Source organism: Lagopus leucura, unplaced genomic scaffold (assembly GCF_019238085.1).
Source record: "Lagopus leucura isolate 7727_CA_CO unplaced genomic scaffold, USGS_WTPT01 Super-Scaffold_100037, whole genome shotgun sequence".
In the NCBI taxonomy this organism is placed as follows: domain Eukaryota; kingdom Metazoa; phylum Chordata; class Aves; order Galliformes; family Phasianidae; genus Lagopus; species Lagopus leucura.
This window is the reverse complement of record NW_024962286.1, coordinates 869,345-887,741: the sequence shown is the minus strand read 5'-3', so window position 1 is coordinate 887,741 and position 18,397 is coordinate 869,345. Positions and strand designations below refer to the sequence as shown.

General features: G+C 46.4%; 1 protein-coding gene across 1 annotated transcript; it reads right to left on the bottom strand.

The window, feature by feature from the left end:
- Positions 1-864: 864 nt before the first annotated feature.
- Positions 865-18,318, bottom strand: CUNH1orf167 (chromosome unknown C1orf167 homolog). Its single transcript, XM_042883299.1, has 23 exons — positions 18,237-18,318; positions 17,662-17,826; positions 15,844-16,008; positions 12,715-14,528; positions 12,170-12,213; positions 11,456-11,633; positions 11,167-11,342; positions 10,624-10,721; positions 10,077-10,263; positions 9,627-9,808; positions 8,915-9,101; positions 8,543-8,765; positions 7,811-7,992; positions 7,566-7,662; positions 7,021-7,163; positions 6,322-6,530; positions 5,822-5,966; positions 4,214-4,484; positions 3,554-3,662; positions 3,086-3,317; positions 2,853-2,988; positions 2,253-2,363; positions 865-1,238 (listed from the first exon to the last, which is right to left on the bottom strand). The coding sequence occupies exons 4-23, from the start codon at positions 14,062-14,064 to the stop codon at positions 1,179-1,181; spliced, it is 4,320 nt and encodes a 1,439-aa protein (XP_042739233.1). The 5' UTR covers positions 14,065-14,528; positions 15,844-16,008; positions 17,662-17,826; positions 18,237-18,318; the 3' UTR covers positions 865-1,178.
- Positions 18,319-18,397: the final 79 nt, after the last annotated feature.

Below are 18,397 nucleotides of genomic sequence, written 5' to 3'. Positions count from 1 at the left end.
AGGCAGTGCTGCCTCCATTTCTAACACATGCCCCAAAGGAAATATGGACAAAGGAATAATAACCACCCATGGCCCCTGCCTCAGTTCTGCATGGCCACAAGAGTGGTAGTCCTTCTCCTTTCCTAGCTGTAGGAAAAAAATAACCTAATCTTTCTTGACCTAATGACTCCAGCAGACTTAGGCCTTGCACCAGTGAAAGAAGGGGCGGCGGAGGCTGCATTGTCCTTAATCCTGCAAAGCTACCCCAGGCTAGGAAAAACAAGACCTTGGGGCAGCTCCCAGTGGGATTTCAAGATCCCTGCTAAGCTGCAAGCATCTCTTTCAAACAAGCAAGGAAGAAAAGCCTTTTCGAGATTCTTCAAACCCTCTCATTACAGCTGTCTGAGACTGGGCTCATATATCCAGGGTAATTACAGGGCATCAATCACAGGAGCAAGTAATGGGAAGGTTGGGGGTCAGACACGCCTGTCTTCCCCCAGCAAAGCTTTTGGTGCTCAGCTGTTCCCAGCAGGTTTCTTCATCCCTAGCCCATTCAGTGCAGAAAGAAACCAGCAGGAAGCAGTCAAGAGGTTGGCCACCCACTGAAAGCCTTAATGAAGAGCTGATGGACTTGGACAGGGGGTGGGGGCCAAGTGGGAATCATCCCAACCACCCAAGGGAAGAGCCTAATCTTAAAAATAAGGTCTCTGTTCACAGTGACCAGCATCAGTCCAAACTTTGGAATCGACAGCATGTAGCATTTCCACAGACACATTCCTGCTCACTTCTTCAAAACCACAGTTTGCTTAGTCCCTTACATGACACTAAGCTCTCAATTACCAAAAAAAAAAAGTTAAGGGAGGTCCTATAAAGTATTTTTTGACTTTTAATCAGAACTCCAGCAAAATCAGGCTCTAGCAGAAAAGGGAATGCAACCTCACAACAAAAGCCATTAAGCAAGTTCTCAAGTTTGTGCAGTAGGGAGGCAGAATATCAGTCCTTAAATAAGACCTTTCTCTGGATACCACCTCTTCCTGGTTGTCCTCTGGCTATCACCATGCTTTGGGCTTGCAGCACTGTTTTTAATCACACAGGTAGATCATGCACTGCTTTCTAGATTGCAGGAGACCAGCTCTTTGTTGTGACTGCCAGCTGTATCCTCCACTCCTGAAATGAGCAGCTGCAGGCAGGCCCCACACTCAGCAGTGTCCTCTGTCCTTGAGTTGGAACACTGTGAGCTGACGCCATCTTCCAAACGCCTGAAGTAGAGGGGACAAATCAGAAACTCAGGTTGCCCTGGAGGGACTGCAGCCACCCTCACAGCACCAGTGAACCCAGCTCTTTCTCTAGCAGTGGCCAAGCCAGATGCCTCTCTGTTCACTTACTGTCTTCTCCATCCCCCGTGTTACTGTAGCCAACAAGGGAAGTGAAGAGTACAAATCAAAGTGACAACCTCCTCCCTCTGCCCTCCTTTCAATACTTGCGCTCATCGTGTAAAGGAGGACTTAATCCTGCATGGACCTTCAGGAGGCAGAGGAGGGAAGCGACTATTTGAGATACTGGGCTTTGCTTGCACATTCAAGTTTACAACAATTTGCCTGACCTGGGTGCAAGTCACCACAGTCCTCCAGTAACAGTGTGGAGCCTGACTGTTCCCTAAATGGGCTCTCAAGAGGCAGAGGATTCATGGATAAAGATCCTGTTATGTGCCCCTTCAAACCCTTATCAGAGTTCTGCTACCCCAAAGATAAAGCTAAATAAAGCTGAAAGCTACTTCCCCTTGTTTTGGGCAAGTCCCATTTCTTGATGTATTCAACTTCTCCTTGATGTATTCAACTTCTCCTTTCAGTAGTGCTTTGTCCAGGGAGGGAAATACAGGGAACATCAGTTGTCCCTTTGTGGTGTTTGCTGATCCACCACAGAGCCTGGCATCTTCCACCTTTCAATTCCTTAGTAAAGGCACACACCCACTCACCCTCACAGTAAGAAGAAGCTGTTTCCCACAAAATGACATAGGTGTCTGGAACTCATTTTACATCCCTCTAACCACAAACTGCCATTTGCTCATTATCTTTCTGATGGGACACTTCACAGGAACAAGGAAGCACGTGGGCCCAGACATAGCTCCATGTTCTGTTTCACCTTCCAGGTGGCAATAAGGGATAGCCCTCCCTGGAGTCTTGGCACCTTGAGCTTAGATCTGAACCTTTTAACCCTTATGGTTGTACCAGAGTTCTGGGGTTCTAAGAATAAAAGCAGCCTTGAGTGCTTACCTCAGACAGTAGGCTTCTGGCTTCAACCTCCAGAAACCTCTGCACTACACAGCTTTGTAAATACCGACGTCTCCATGCTCTCCAGGCCTTTTCTATCAGCCGCTGCTGGTCCTGCCAGGAAGAAAGGCAGTGCACAGATTAGATCATAGAATGGTTTGAGTTGAAAGGGACTCTTACAAGCCACTTGCTCCAACTCCTCTGCAATAAACAGGGACAACCGCAGCTCCATCAGTGCTCAGAGCCCCCTCCAGCCTGACCTTGGGTATCTGCAGGGATGGGGCACTGCCAGCTCTCCGGGCAACCCGTGTGCCACTGCCTCACTGCCTTATTGTAAAAAACTTCTTATATCCATTCTAAATCTCCCCTCTTTTTGTTTGAAACCATTTCATCTTGTCCTGAGCAGAGGGGAGACAAATGACAGCTGGTATTTCAAAGAGAAAGCTGGATAAAGTAGCCACAGCAGCAAACTGGAATTTTATGTGCACATTTGAGCATGTTAAATCCCCAGGTCTCATCTTCTAGAATGTAGTGGAGGCTGCAAGCATAGTGGGCTTATCCACTAACACCCATCATTGACACCCACGTGGCAGTACCACTCACCAACACCTGTGCCAGCATCACCACCCTGCTGGCTTCTTTCCACTGCTGCCAACCCCTTGCCAGACTGCGCAGCCTCCTGGCACGCTGGCAGCGGTGCAGCGTCACCGTGTGATGCCACCACCTCAGGTACTTCCTCCTGTAGGCAAGAAAATGAAGAAAACAAGCTTTTGTCAGAGAGTCTTTCCCTGGTGGCAGAACAGTGATGAAGCTCAGAGCCCTCCAACTCTGCCTACCCAAGCCAATTGTCATTCCATTCATCGGAGTCCACCTCTGCTTTGTTCTCCTGGATCCTGGCACGCCCAGGGACAGGTCCTACCAAATCATGTCTCTCTAGCTGTTGAGGGAGCAGCAGCCTTTCAGTCCTCCTTTGGCTTCTGTAGATCACCAGCCAGCGGTGAACAGCACTGGGAAAAAACCCAAGGGAAGCAGCTGGAGCTGAGCCTTTCTCTCTGCATCCTCTGCTTTCTAGGAAAGAAAAGAGGAATCACACAGGAGCTAACAGAAGGAAGAGATTAGAGTTGCCACAGGTTCTCAGTCCTTTGGACACTGAAAACAGAAGCAGTTCACAGTCAAAATTTGACTGCAGTTAGCATCTGCTTCAGAGAGAAACCCCAGTCATTAGGTTGGCAAGCACCTCTCCCCCTCCCTGCTCACACACCCCATATGGCCCCACAAAAGGAAGAGAGAATGGGGTATCTTACTTATGGACAAAGACAAGGAGATCTTCTTGCTTTTCCTAGCACCTATCAGGGTACTGCATTGCCGTGAGCACTGGGAAAAGGCAGCTGCTTTTGTCCAATAGTTGCAGGCCTGCAAACAGAATTAACACAGCTGCAACCAAGTCTGAACACATGCACACATACAGCACAGAAACTAGCCTTACAGATACACTTATGTTCATATCCCTGCAGGTAGTTTAATGTGCTAGACCCCAGGCTGGAAACTGCACAGATGAGACCCCAGCAGGACTGACTCAGTCTTTCAAAAAAAATCAATCCAGCTCTTTGTGGTTTATTAGCTGTGAGCCTTTTGAAATAGTATGCACCCCTGACAGCTCTGTCTGCTCTGTGGGGACAGTGATTATCCCATCCCACCTTTGAGCAGAGAGGAAGGAGTGCTCTTGTCTCTCTGGTCAAAAATATCCCCACTCCTTAATACTGTGCTCCAGATGGTTGCCAGATTATGGTGATGAAGTTGTTTGCACAGTCTGTAAAGAATTTCAAGGCAGAAACTAAGCAGTTACCACAGTTAGGACAAGCCAAACCAGGTTTTCCTACAAGCCCTGTCAATGCAGCTCAGTGCTCGGTGACCCACAAGCCAACTGGGTGTTCTAAATCATCTCAGGAGGACTTTTTTCTTACCTGTTTCACAGTGGCCACAGACCCCAAGTGCAGGGCTTGCTGTCCCCTTGAGGCCAATCGCCAGCGCTGACAGGCTTTAGCTTGAGAACATCCATGCCACGTGTGGCTTTTCTCCTCTCCCAGCAACTGCTGTTTAGCTGTCATGAACTTCACTCTCCATTCTGCAAAACTCACTTCCAGAAGATGCTGCTCTCTGACCCTTCTAAAATAACAGAGGGCTTCTTGCTGCCTCAGTCTGCAGGCAGTGACCTGGGCCCAGATGACTATGCACCTGAAAAACAGTACAAATGCAGAAAAGTGCTCTTTATCAGCACCAAACAGACAATGGGCCAAATTCCACCTTCTCAACCCACTCTGCAGTGTTACGTATAAGTGGTCAAAGGAGTATGACTGCTCCCTTCTGGCCATTCCAGTGTTGCAGCTCTTTAAATACCCCTACAAACAGAATACAATATTACATTTTCCCTCTGCTGACAAGAAAAAGAAAGAATTAAATTAGTCAGTCTGATCTTTCCCTGTGCCAGCAGCTGATCTTTAGGATGATGCTTTATAGAGAAAGGCTGTTTACTTGTGGAGTAAGAGTAATGACACTGCTGAAATTTCCTTCAGCACAATCCCAGCAGACCCAGTTAAGTCTTCCTGCTGCAGAACCAAGCTGGATTCAAAATAGCATCTCACTGTGAAGATGCAGATTTTCCTCTTTTTCTTGGCTGAAACGCTGAGGGTCTGCTGTACACAGAATATATGGCTGGAAAAGAATTATTCAAATTTTATTCAAGATTTTATTTAACAAATAAACAAATCCTACAGTGTGTACAGGAGGAGACACAATTAACAGCACCGCAAATCTGCACCTACAATAACTCCTCCTCTATCTACTCTGATGCATGGAGGGCAGCCTCCCTGCACAAACCCAGAAGCAAATCTGCTTTTAACTCTTGGCTCGTCCTGTTGGTTCCTCATTCCACTTGGGTTTTCATTATGCAAACTGCCCCACTGCACCATGGGACGGAGGTGTAAATATCCTCTGCCTGGCAGGCTTCTCTGAAGATCAAGAGAATCTATTGCAGGTTATCCTAGCATGAAAAATGCCCCCCTCAGAAGAAACAGGGCTCAGCCTGCACCACAGTCATGCTGACTGGCAAGCTGATTTATTTATTGACATTAAGGTGAGAAATTAGAGGCGATCTCCCATCAAAAGAGGGCTCAGAAGGAAGATTAATGGTGGAGGCACTCTACGGGAAGGAGCAACATGAAGGACTTCTCCGAAACACAATTCCCACTAGGGTGCCACCACACAGATTGATTTGCAGAAGAAAATGCAACTGGGTGGGGTGAGCATAGAGTCTAAGCATCACAGCTGCTAAGGTTTTACTGGGTTTCTTTTTTGTTGCTGCTTTTTCCTGACCTTCTCTCCTTCTGAGGCTGAGCCTGCAATTCATAAGTAAATCTGCTAGGAACAAACCTTCACTTCCCATGCCTTAAATGAATCCTTGGCATAAATCATCTCACTGATCAAACGGGTCTGAATACACTGGATCTGCTGCTACATAAATTGCTCTTCACTCAAAGCTTCCCTTGGAAATGCTTCAAAGAAAGGAAACAAACCTGTGCAGGAGGAGACGCTCCCAGAATAAAGCAGCATTTTTCAGCTGCCTTGTTTGGCAGCGCCACGTCTGCAGGATCAATCTCTTCTTCTCCTGGCAGCTATGCTGAGCCCATCTCTGCTGCAGCTCCTTCATATTACACTTCCCTATGAGAAAAGACAGAAGCTTGCTGAGATAAGTTCTACTTCTCCCTCCCCCATTACAGCATCCACACAAGAGCAGACAATACACCTGCTGCAAATTGCAGTCTAGGAAATCTTAGTCTGGCCCATCATCTCCCAAGCAGCTGAAAAGACTACTTAGTTCACCCCTTCCCCAATCAGCCTCCCTGATTGCATCTCCCTAGCATCAGTTATACACAGAACAGGACAATAAGGCTCTCACTCGCCCCTAGACTAATGTTCACACGCCTACAACCAGAAGCAGGAGTTTCTCCAGCCCAACCATTCCCACAGTGTTCTTATACAGAGGTAAATGCTGCTGTAGGATGGAGTAACTTACTTTGACAGTAGGAATGCCAACGCCGAAGAGCATCAGCAGTCATCTGGTGGAGGTGACTCCTGAATCTCTGGTCAGCTTCCACTTTCTGGGCCAGTCTCTTCTTCCACAAGCTGAAAACCATCCGGCAGCAATTAAGCTGGTATTTAAGGGCTGCTGCTACTTTTTGGTTCTTGTTCTCTGCAGCCCAGTGGTGCCATCTGAGAAAGGCTCTGAGAAAGAAAAAGATCATTGGAGCCATCTGTAGGAATAACTCAGACAGAGTCATACATTTGGAATCAAAACCTTAACAATAAATATATGTGAGATATTTTAGGAAATGCATCATATCTGTTCAGATCCTTTCCTAAGTAAATGTCAGGGTAAACCAAAGGCAGGGCAGGGTGTAAGGGAGTAAAGTATTCTGTCCTGGCTGTGCCAAGTCTTCCGTTCTCTGCAATTTCTGAATAAGTAGAGAGCAAGGCCAGTTCAGGAGATAGGAAGTTACCAAGGCTTGACACCAGCAGCACTGGGCTCACTCTAACTTCTGAGGCAGCTCATCAACGCAGAGAGAACAGCATTTAGATATAATAATTTTGAAGCAGGAAAATAAAATAATGGGCTGCAAAACTTCCACTGAAAAAGAGGGGGCTTCTTGAAAAGCAAGTGTGGAGCTCCTGAAACAGACAGCTTTAGGAAACTTCGGAGAAGCACAATACCTACCGAGACAGCTGCAGAAGCCTGCAGTACTGCTGGGCCTTTGTGAGTTGCTGAGTTCGAGTGGACCAGATGATGAAGTACTTCTCCAGGCAGCATTTCTCCACATGGTGCCAGGAACTCTTCACCTCCTTCTCAGAGCTGCAGTCCTGTAATTCAGAAAAACAAAGTCCTGAACTGCTGTTTAGACACAGTCACTCCCTACAGCTCAGCCTGTTCTTGCTGCTGTGACTTCTGTGGAAGTGACAACTAAGTCTCTGTTGCTAATCATGCCCCTACACTCACACACATCTATATACAAGGGTCTGACATGATTTTTAAATCCCAGGCAGATGGACAACTTCCAATTCAACTAGAAAGTGAACAGGAAGAGCTGCCCTAAGATGTAGCTCAACCCCCCCCTCCCCCCAGGCCTTCTGTTCAATCACAAGAAGAGAAGAAGTGAGATCTTCCATATCCTGACACCTGAAACCCAAAGGCTCTTTCCTCATTTGGGCCACGCAAAAAGCAGTTATACATTTACATGCATTGCATTCATTTTTGGGTCTCACCTCTTCCCATGTAGAGTAACTGACAAGAGGCTGGACATCACTGTCTGCACTCTGCAGTGCCAAAGACTGGAACTGACCTCCCACAAACCAATTTTCTCTGCAAGAAAAATACGTCAGTCAGGAAAGCAAGAGAAAGAAGAAAGTATCTGTAAGGCTGTTGTGAGATGGTGTGAGTGACTATCCTGAAAGAATGAATTTGGTCAGACCAAACAACCAGCATCCCAAGGAACAAGTCTCCAACTTACCCAGATCTAGTCCTCCAGGGAGGAAAGGAAGCCTGCAAGCACAGCTCCCCACCCAGCTCAGCTGGCAGCTCTGCACATTGGTGTAGTTGCAGGAAAGAATTGTAATAGGGCAGGTATGGCACATCCTCAGCAGTCAGAACGGAGGAGCAGCTCTGCTGGCTGCTGTCACTAAAACTGTATTCCTGCATGTAAGGAGAGAAAAAGACACCATGAGACAAGTGTTCTAACAGTAGAATTACTCTGCTAACAGTTCTGACCATTCTGACCATGTCATTTACACCTCCTTTCAGCCAAGAATCAGGAAAATCCAGAATGCATCCAAAGGAAATGCAGGCTAGCAAGGGCAGCTCCAGAGCACAAACACATCCTTGATGGGAAAGCAAGCCATCACAGAGGCAGCAAATATGCCTGTTTGACCTTTTCTCAGTGAAGAGCTTGTTTGTATTTCATCCCTTCCACCTTGCAGCCACAAACAGGAACAAAGTACACACGAGAACCACACTAACTCAGCAGTTCCCAGTATCACTACATGAGGAGAGATGAGAGAGAAGTGAGTTTACAACTTCTGATGCCAGGACCCTACAGCCTGAGAGCTCTTCAGGTCTAAATACTGAGCACAGTTTCTTAATGACAATTCCACATTGAAGCAGAATTTATTTCCTGAAAAATCCCAATTTCAGAGCTGTTTGTACATAGAGGACAGAGAAAGGACCTGTAACAAAACTTCCTCACCTTTTCCAGTGAGCTTTGAGAGGCAAGAGTAGTTGTAGCACTGCTGTGGAAGCCAGAAGATGTTGAGCGTTCCTCACAAAACAGCACAGCAAGAGGTTCTTCATAGACAGCCCTGTGAGAGAGCTGAGGACTTTGTTTGTTTGTCTTCAGTATGAGATACTTCTGGTGCCATAATTTCAGAGCTTTTCTGAGTCTACGCTCCTCCAAAGCCTGAGAGAAAGAACTGAGACAGAAGATATTGAGATGGCAAAGTGACTGAAGAGAGATACCAGAGGGGGACACTAGTAAAGATTAGATGGATAACAGATAGAACAAGAGGGAGTCAAGTGGATACAACCAAAGAAGGCTCCAGGAACTGGTTTTGTCACTCACTCAGCTCTGCAGTGCTCGTACAGCCTCTCCTTCCACAACAGATACACTCTCTGGAGTTTCATCTTTAGGCAGAAGTCATCAAGAGAGTAACCTGTTTTCTCAGGAAACTGTGGCACTGCAGCCCACCATGGCCAGCTGTCATCACCTTCTGCTGTAGTTCTGTGAGATACTGAGCTTACAGCTGGTCCTTAGCCAATTATAGAGATTGACAAGAGAAAACAATTGTCAGAAAGCATTCATATGAAACTCAGTCCAGCCCAGCTCTCTAACAGCTTTCTTTCAAGACTTAAGGCTTAAGGCTTTCTTCTAGGTCTATGAAATAGGGACCAAACTGCTTATAGCATTGGAGACACATCCAGAACAACTAGCCCTCCACCTATTGCTCATGGTATTTCTTAGTTACATGTACTGAGAACTGGAATGGGTTGCCCAGGGTCCTGGGGACCTTCAAACTCAGGCTGGATGGCTTAGAGCTCTAAGCAACCTGATCTAGCTGTAGATGTCCTTGTTCATTGTGGGGGAGTTGGACTAGATCACCCTTAAGGGTTCTTTCCAACTCAAAAGATTCTGTGGTTCTATTTATTATCTGTGTCTCTCTATTATCAGGCTGTTTTCAGTTGTTTTTCAGGCTTCAGTTCACTGTACAAGTGGAGAAGGAATAAGTCTCAGCAACTCCAAATCTTAGGTGCTCCACAAGCCCCATGACACTCACCATAATGCTGCCTCCATCTCAGAAGGAGGAGGTTCACCACTGCCTGCTTATTGCTTTCTCTGACCCGCAGCATCTGAAACCACTGCTGGAAGTATTTCCTCATTGATTCTACTCTGAGATGTGTCAGGCTGCTCTTGTAATAAGCCTTTAGCTCAACAGCCTCCTTCCATGCACTGAAGCACCTGAGAAAGACCAAAGGAAAACAGAATACTGAACTACTAAATCTTTTTCTGGACTTTGACTTCTGAGTCCTTTAAATCAAGTTTCTACTGCCACTAAAATCAAATCTATTTTGACCAAAATATATTTCTACCTTTATTAACTCCTGAAATAAAATAAAAAGATGACTTTAAGATGGAGCAACGCATCATTATCTGGATTGGCACCATCATTCCTTGGACTTCCAGAATGAACTTTTTTCCACATTAAAAATACATCTCATCAACTTACCGGGAGACCAATTTCCTTTGGATCCAAATTGTCAGCCCTAAAATCTTTTTCTTTTCCAAATATCGGGACTGCCACACCTGGAAAATGTTTTGTAGCCGCTTCTTTTCCATCAGGGCATATGCTTCCAGCAGCCTGCCTTCCTCATTGCTCAGCAGCTCCTTCTGAAGGCGCCACAGTCTGAAAGCTGCTGTGTTACAGGGCAGGAACAGATTGACAGGAAGAAAAGCAACTTAGAAGAACTTGAAACAGCTTAGTGTCACACAGCAATCATTTCCAGGCTGAACTCTAGCTGTCCGGAAAAGGCACTTAATGGAGATAGATCACACTGCTGGAGCAACAGTATCTGCTACAGCTGAATTTATATAAGCAGCAAAGCAGAAGCGTAAGGCAGGGCAGGTAAGCCAGCCTCTACCACTACAGATATTAGCCCAGCTGTTTGCAGGATCAGTTTCTAGAAGAGCCAGGTCAATGCAACAACTACACCCTGACCAAGAAACATGGTGAAACAATGGCTCCATTCAGGCTGCTCCACAGAGCGCGTGCTTACCAGCTAGGCGCCTCACATCTCTTATTGCTTGAGCTCTCCAGCAGAACTCATCTCCTCTCTGCCTGCGATGAAGCTGTGTCCACAGTTTGCTCTCCACCCTGAAAGTTGCGAGTATGCCTTAAAACCCTTCTGTCCAGACAGATGCAAAGTGAATCCAGAGCCTCCCTTCTCCCTGGGTAGCCCTATCTTTTTGTCCAGATTTGCTCTCCTGCCTTCAGAATCAACAGGATGAATGATGGTCTTTTCTTTTGACCATCTCGTGTCCTGCTAGACTGTGGTATTGGAGTGGAACAATACTATTTACACTCATATTCCATATGCAGGAGATAGCTGAACTCAAGAAAGAGTACAGCACAGCTGTGTCAGACACAAATCAGACTGGAACAGTAGTGCATTATAAACTCTAGGATACCAATTACTGCAGCAGTTATCTGCAGCAAGCAATCCATTCACAGACCCGGACACAAGTTTCACACCCTCTGATAAAAATGTCTGTAAACCTCCACTTGTCTGAGTTACAGTAGGAGAATCCTCTCAGCTTACCTACAAGCCTGCTCAGCTTCCTTCATGTATCCTTCCGTAAGCTGGTGCTGAGCTGAGGTTGTCATAGTTGCTAATCTTCCTATTCCAGAAAAACCCACTGATGAACTTTGGGTACATGAATATGACTCAGACTGTGCAGCTTGTTTTTGGCTCTGTTTTGTCACAGCTTCCTTCCACTGAAGAAGGAACCACATGGTTAAAACAAACTGTAGGCAGAGTATCAGCAGAAGGGTCCACATCACTGAATTTCAAACAGGTGCCACCTGTACTGCCCCTGGCCCATCCTCACCTTGTGGAAGCTGGCAGCTAAAAGAGCTGAGGCACATCTTTGCTGGGCTACCAAGCCAAAAGCACTGAGGGCCTTTTGAGGCTGCTGCTGCCTTGCTGCAGCCTTCTTCCAGCTGACGTGGTCCCTCCAGGCATGGAAACACCTAGTTACCATTTGTCTGTCAAGTAAGTGCTGGAAACTTTGAGAGAAAAAGCACAAGTGAGCTCCAATAACATACAAAAATTAAACACAGACAGAAGGTGGCAATCAGACTTCAGGCATCAAACTGAAAAGAAATTCCCTCTAAAGAGTGAAAAACCTGCAGCCTCACACCACACTAAGATGTCCATCTCACGCTCTTCTGATCCACAGATGACAAATTTCAATCCCATCTCATGAATAAGCCCTGTTCTTGATCTTCACTAACTCTGGAATGAGCATGCTACAATTTGCTGCAGTGAAAGGTTATGTGTAGTACCAATGCTTTTTCCATCGCTATAGTAACTAAAGTTGAATTTAGAAGGAAGAATTTTAAAGATAAAAATACTGGTTTTTAAAGTACACTCCATTCTAGACAGCCAGCTTTTGAAAACAACCAGATGTAGCTCCTGAGCCAACCATGGAAGATCCACTGCTAAATCCTAAAGCCAGGAATGGTTCCTCAGCCACTTTCCAGCAGTTTTCCTCCCATTAGCTACCAGCACACTCACATGAAAAATTCTGAGTCCTTTTTACCTTTGCTCATTCACCTTTGGAGACCAGCAGCTGTTCTCTGACACCTGAAAACAGACAGAAGACAACAGTCATTCCAATACCCTACTGTCAAAGAGTTTGCCTGTGCCCAGCATGGTAAGCCATTTTGGATGGAGTCCAGAACAGTCCTGCTAAGCATTGCGTGTTACATTGGGTGCTTTTGCTCTGAAAGCTCTCACACACTTCAGCCACTAAAAGGCACAACAAAACTGGAATCTCAGGACCCTGCAATTAAGCAGGGAAGAAAAATTGCTTAATGCTTTTGGTCCGCATGTAGATCCTGGGAATATAAACGGGTCTTCACATTCCCAAGACCAACCAAGTGAACAAGCTGGTGTTTAGGAAGATGCACGCAAATGTTGAGATGGAGAAGGACCAGAAAGAGGAGATTCTGACCATTCAGAGCCAGAAAAATAAATGACAAGCATTTCCATCACTGCTGGGCTTCACCTTTGCACTTCTATCAAAAAGTAGAAATAAGCACAGTATCTGCTATTAGGGATGCTACACAGCGAGCCCACCCTCACCTCACTGGGCACAGCTTCCTGTGTCTGGCTCCCTTCTTCACAGCACCGTGGTTCTTTGGCACTCTTCTCTACGCAAGGTTCTTCACGGTGGTCAGGAGCTTCCCAGTTCCTCCAGCTGCTTTGCTGGAAGTGTCTGTTTCTCCTTTCTTCTCTGTTTGCATTCACATGTTCTATGTTGGAACAGTCACCAATGTCTTTTCCAACCTGAGTGCTGAAGAGGCTGGACTGGCTGTCCCCCACTGCCATCCTGCTGGCTGCTGGAGATCTACAGTCACATACCTCTTCTAAGCCTTTGCCGGACTCAACAGGAGGTTTGGGGTTCTTGATTTCTACAGATTTAATGCTAAGTTGCTGTACTGGCCTAAACTCTTGATCTCCAGAAGTGACTCTTACACACACTTCTCTTGGAGTCCCATACATGGATATGCCAACGTTCATCTGAGTCCCAGCCAACCACGTTTCCAGCGACACGTGCTGACCCTCAGGGTGGTTTTTTATCCAAGGCATAGCACATAGGGATGCCTCACCAGATGTCCCTTCTGCTTTAAGAACCTTTTCACATGAATGATTTCTTGTATGAACATAAAACCCACCAGTTTCCAGAGTTGGCTTTGGCTGGGACTGGCATCTGAAATAAGGCGAGCAATCGTTGGAAGAATCTTCTGTATCCACAAGCCTGCCAGAGCCCATCCCAGCAGACAGCCCATCTGGATGGATGCCACCTGAAAGTTTGGTTCTCCACATGCTCGAGTCAATGTATCTGCATCTGTGAGAGACAGAGAGAGGTTCAGCGTGCCCAAAGTCCCTCGTCACTGCACCAAGGCTCGTGCCTTTAGCAAATGGAATGCTCCATCTCAATCTTGCCTGAGCAGCGCTAGTTTTTGCTCCAGCTAGCTGTTCTCCTGTGCTCAGGATAGTAGGAGCTGGATCATCAGGAGCAAAGCACAAACTGTCACTGACTGGAAAAGACTTGGGCTCCAGAGGAAGGGAGGCCCGGCTCCCCATGAAAGCAATTTCTTGCTTCAGCCTCCAGATTGAACAGTACAAAGCAGCAGAAATTTGTGAGGACTGCAAAATAGGCTGAAGGGACTCCAAATTAGATGGACTGAGATCACTTGAAGTCAGGGCTGAACTACAAGTGTTGATGCTTTCCCTTGAGCTCCTTGAGGAAATACACAACACTAATTTGTGTCTAAGAGGGCAATCTACAGCATGAAATGGCAAAGGTGTATTGACCAGCAAAGGGTTCTCAGTATCCATACAAGACACAGCAGGTGGCTGCTGCTTTTCCACTGGATAGTCACTGTTCTTGTTTTTTCCTTCTAAACAGTGATGATGAGCAGTAGGCATAGAGCAGCTACCAGCTGCCTTTGCTTTCTGACTGTGCTGCTGAGGAAGGCCAAAATTCTCATTCCTTCTCCCTTCTAAGCTATAAGCCTCAAGGTGAGAGTGTCCCTGAGGGAGTTCTGCAGCAGGAAGTGTGGACACAGCAAGATGAGGAGTCCTGTGAGCCACGTGCTTCAAGATGTGCTGCTGCAGCTTAGAGTAGAGATTATTTTGCAGCTGGGAGCAGGAACTGGAGAACTGACTGGTGGTATCCTGGAACAGCTGAGAAGGCCAGGAGAGGTCAGTCTGTAGCAGTCTGGGCTCTCTCTGCCCAGCTGACTGTGATGAGGTGCACAGCCAGCACTGTTCTGTCTGCCTGTGAGTTACACTGAGTGCAGCAGCCTCAAGCCAGTGATGAGAAATATCTGCTCAACTTCTCGCACCCGAATACAGATCAACATTCACATCCTTCTGAAAGTTTCTTTGCTCTGAAGAAAAACAAGAAGAAACATAAACAAAGGAGCATGCATATTTCTCGACCTATCTTCCCTCGTTTGCCACAGGCTTTGGGTACTTTCCTACTAAGTCTCTTTGTCCCCAGTCCACCAGCCTTAATCCTGGAAGTAATATGGCACTATATCCATCCTGCTGTCAGCAGACAATCACAACCGAGAGCAGGAATGACTGAAGGGAAAGACTTAATCTGCAACAAAACTGCTGGAAGAGAAAGACTTTAAAACAAACACAAGTCAGAGCAACCTGGTTCCATCTGGATTACAATGATTACCCTCTCTTCATTGATCAGAAATCAAATTCACATCTCCTCCATGCCCATTTTCTCCATGGCTGCTAGCAATGGTGCTGCCTGGACTTAAGGTACTGTTTAACTGTGTGTCAATTTCAGGTTCATCCACAAATTGTGTTGCAGCCCTGCAAAGGCTGAAGGCTACATAGGGCAGTTTCTCCTTATCCACACTACAGGACAGAATCGTGTTTAAACATGCAGAGAATTGACACTGTCCCCCAATTTGGAAGAATTACAACATACATGGGAGACCTAATTTGCAGTCTAGCCACTAAGTCAGATGGTTACACATATAGATCTCATGCAGAACAGATCCTTAAGTTGTGGATAACAGCAGTAAGTGCCATTCAAGGGAACTGTGCTTTCATTCCCTCAAATTTTAAATGCAAATGCCAATTGCTGTCAATCCAAGCATTCTTTGCCAATCCTCTTCTAAAAAATGAAAATGATGGGGTGAAAAAGACACACAGCTAGATCATCTTTAAAAAAAAAAAAGAAAAAAAAAAGAGAAAAAAAAGCCCAAACAGCCAACATATGAAAGACTGCAGGAAATAAATGCCCACCATCTTTTTCAAACACAATCAAGTAGCAGAAGGTCTCCATTCAAGTGGCATTGTTTCCAAAGTATGTGAGCCTCGGACATCCCTGGCTGCAAGCAGCCATATAAACTCCTTCAGTAACCACCACAAGGAGGGGACTGCCAAATGGACAGTAGGTCATCATGCAGTGTTGCAATTATCCTTGGGAACTGGTGTTTCTGCCTTTGAAATCTCACCAAATGCACCGTTTTTGTTTTTTTCAAGCCAAGTAGAAGTTGGCAACTTACAGAGCGAGCAGACAAAGCACTGCTACCTTCTTTAGGGCATCTCTCACTGCAACCAACTGTAACATCAAAATGTAGAATGGCATTCTGCAGGAGCTCTCCTTGCATCCCAGGAACACCCAACCAAAGATATCGCACAGAAGTTTTACAAAGGGTTTGGAATTGTCAAACTTACCAGCTCTGGTTTGTTCCATGAACATCTGGAACTTTGGCTCTGGGTTGCTCTGTTGTTTTTTCACTTCAGCAGTTCTTTCTCAATATTGAGAATACTCAATACATTGCCATGCTGATTTGAGTTGTTTTTCACCTGACATATCCCTAATTTCGGTCTCACTGAGACCTGAAAGAGAATGCCTCCATTAAAACTCTTGTGTGTTGTCCTTTCTGTGATTACCATTCAGACCTTACTGTAGCCACTTATAAGCAGTATTTAATCCTACTCGAAAGGCAGGAAGATTTTATGAAGTGCCTTTTAAAATTCCCTCTAAGGCCACAAGGCAAACAGCATATTGCAAACTGCAGAAATCCACAACCAATGGATTCCATATGAGCTTTTATGCCTGTAAGCATTTAACGCGTGCGTAGCATGATGCTAATGCATTAAAACCCAAAATAAATCCAATTCTGCAAACAAAAATTAAGCTGATCAGTTTACCTCTGTACTACAAGCAAAGTAGATAGCACAGCCGATGGGAAGCAAATAAAGCTCTTTCAAGTGAGCACCACTCGAGCATTATGATATCGAGGAAGATAAATGACAAACACAAGTACTGCACAGATAACTCCATTCTTCCCACCCCTGCTGACCGAGGCTCATGTTCCAAGTTGGAACCAGCGATTGGTTCGACACCACACCAACACGCTTCCAATCACAGAACCAACAGCACAGAATGCCTCAGAAACAAGACTTCTGCCCCCCAAACCAAACCATCACCATTACGGCGAGCTTGGCCTCGAGCCTCGTGGCTTAGTACTCCTCCCCAAAATATAGAGAAGACGGTCACTGCTCCAGCAGCTGAGACACTTACTCACTGCCAGGGCTGCTGGCCATACTGCTCGGCCTCGCCAGAACCCAGGGGGCAGATCAGCACCTCTTTGTCTGCTCCTCTGAAGGCAGGGGCAAACCGGCTGCTTTGTCCCCCCTCAACTCCCAACTCCAGCAGTGAGCTCACTCCAGCTGGGCTGCCCTAAGCAGCTTATCCCCTCCGATTAGCAATGCCGCCTGTCACCAGGGCTGCAGATGGCCACGGGAAAGCGGCTCTCGCCCACGGCTAATTAGAACAGCGTTCTCAAGGCAGCCCAGACGATGTGGGGTCTGGCACGGCAGGGCAGCTCAGCCACGACCTCTCTCGGGTGTTGCTGCACAAAGCACCCTCTCAGCTCCACGGAGAAGGACGCCGTTTCCTCTTCACCCACCGGCTGCCAGTGATGCTCTGGGTGGGAGCACACGGCTCCCTGCGCCGGGCCATGCCCTGCCCTCAGCCCCACGCCACTGAGGGAGAGGCGCCAACGGCTGGATTTTCTTCCTCAGAAGCCGGGAAGGGGCACAGTTTTTATTGTCATCTGTCTCTGCTTTACTGCCCAGAGTTGGCATCCTTGATTCACAGCAAGCGCACTGACACCCCTGCCTTGCTTTGCTCCTCTGTGCTGCCCTCACATCTGCTGACCTCTCCGCAGGAAAGCACACAGCACATCAGCTAGATGGGCACTGATACAGATCTTGTTGTGTTTTGTTTTGTTTTCCAACTTAGAACAGCTTGGAAGAGCTTCCTTAGATGTAACCATATGTTCATGCTCAGGAACTTAGGAAGTGCTGCATTCAAAGCAGCCATTTTGTCTGTGGTCCACAGGTCTGGGGAAGAAAAAGCTGCCTCTCTCCTGAGTGTTTAAACACATTATTCAGGGATCCATACTGACACTGCACAGTTCTGAAGAACAGTAAAACACTGAATGTGTCCACTCTGCCACTTTACAGAAAACAAGCTCTGCCTACCTAGTCTTCATCATGGGAGAGTAAATCAGATTAATGCAGCTCTACAGCATCTACCAGGTGTTCGTCCAAGCATAAGCAACATTGGTCCAGGCACAGCAGCAGGCCACCATAATGCTCGTGCTGTAGAGGGAATGAAGCACCTGCTAATGTTTAGAGTGACAAAACCTGAAAGAAAAATGCTTGCTTTTAAAGATACATTTGGTACGTTTCTAAGGGCTAGAGCAGGGTTAACAGGGTTTTGGTCGTTGAAGAGTCAACACAGCAGCAGGTCTTGTCAGAGAAATGCAATCGTCAAATAACAGATGTATACTTTGAAAGTGAACCTGCTGCAGAAAAGCACAGATCTTCCCAGCACTTGTATTTTCCTTCAGCCAAGGCTGACAATCTTTTCTTCTTCTAACAAAACCTGCTGAACATTTGTTTTTAAGAATTTCCCCCTGATAGCCACAGCAGGGCAGGTTTACTGTGCATAAGATCCAAATTTATAGTTTGCCATGTTCCAGAGCTCACCACTGCAGTGCAGAACTACACAAACCCACCCCTGCCATTCACCAGTCCTTCCTTTCCTCACTTACCTCCACTGCCCACACATCTCCATGCAGAACCGTCCACGTTTACATAAAGCTTACAGCAGAGCCACTGAAGCCTTGTAGCCCTTGTCCCATAACAACTCTCCCAGACTACAGTCCCAGAGCCTCAGGAATAGCAATATTTTCAAATGAAACATGGGTGACCA

Excerpts from the sequence above, each read along its gene's own strand:
- CUNH1orf167 (XM_042883299.1), bottom strand. The coding sequence starts at position 14,064 with ATGCCTACTGCTCATCATCACTGTTTAGAAGGAAAAAACAAGAACAGT. Across the intron at positions 12,214-12,714 it reads AGGAAGCTGTGCCCAGTGAG|GTGTCAGAGAACAGCTGCTG; the intron begins GTGAGGGTGGGC and ends GTCTGTTTTCAG. Across the intron at positions 6,531-7,020 it reads AGGCTTCTGCAGCTGTCTCG|AGCCTTTCTCAGATGGCACC; the intron begins GTAGGTATTGTG and ends TTTCTTTCTCAG.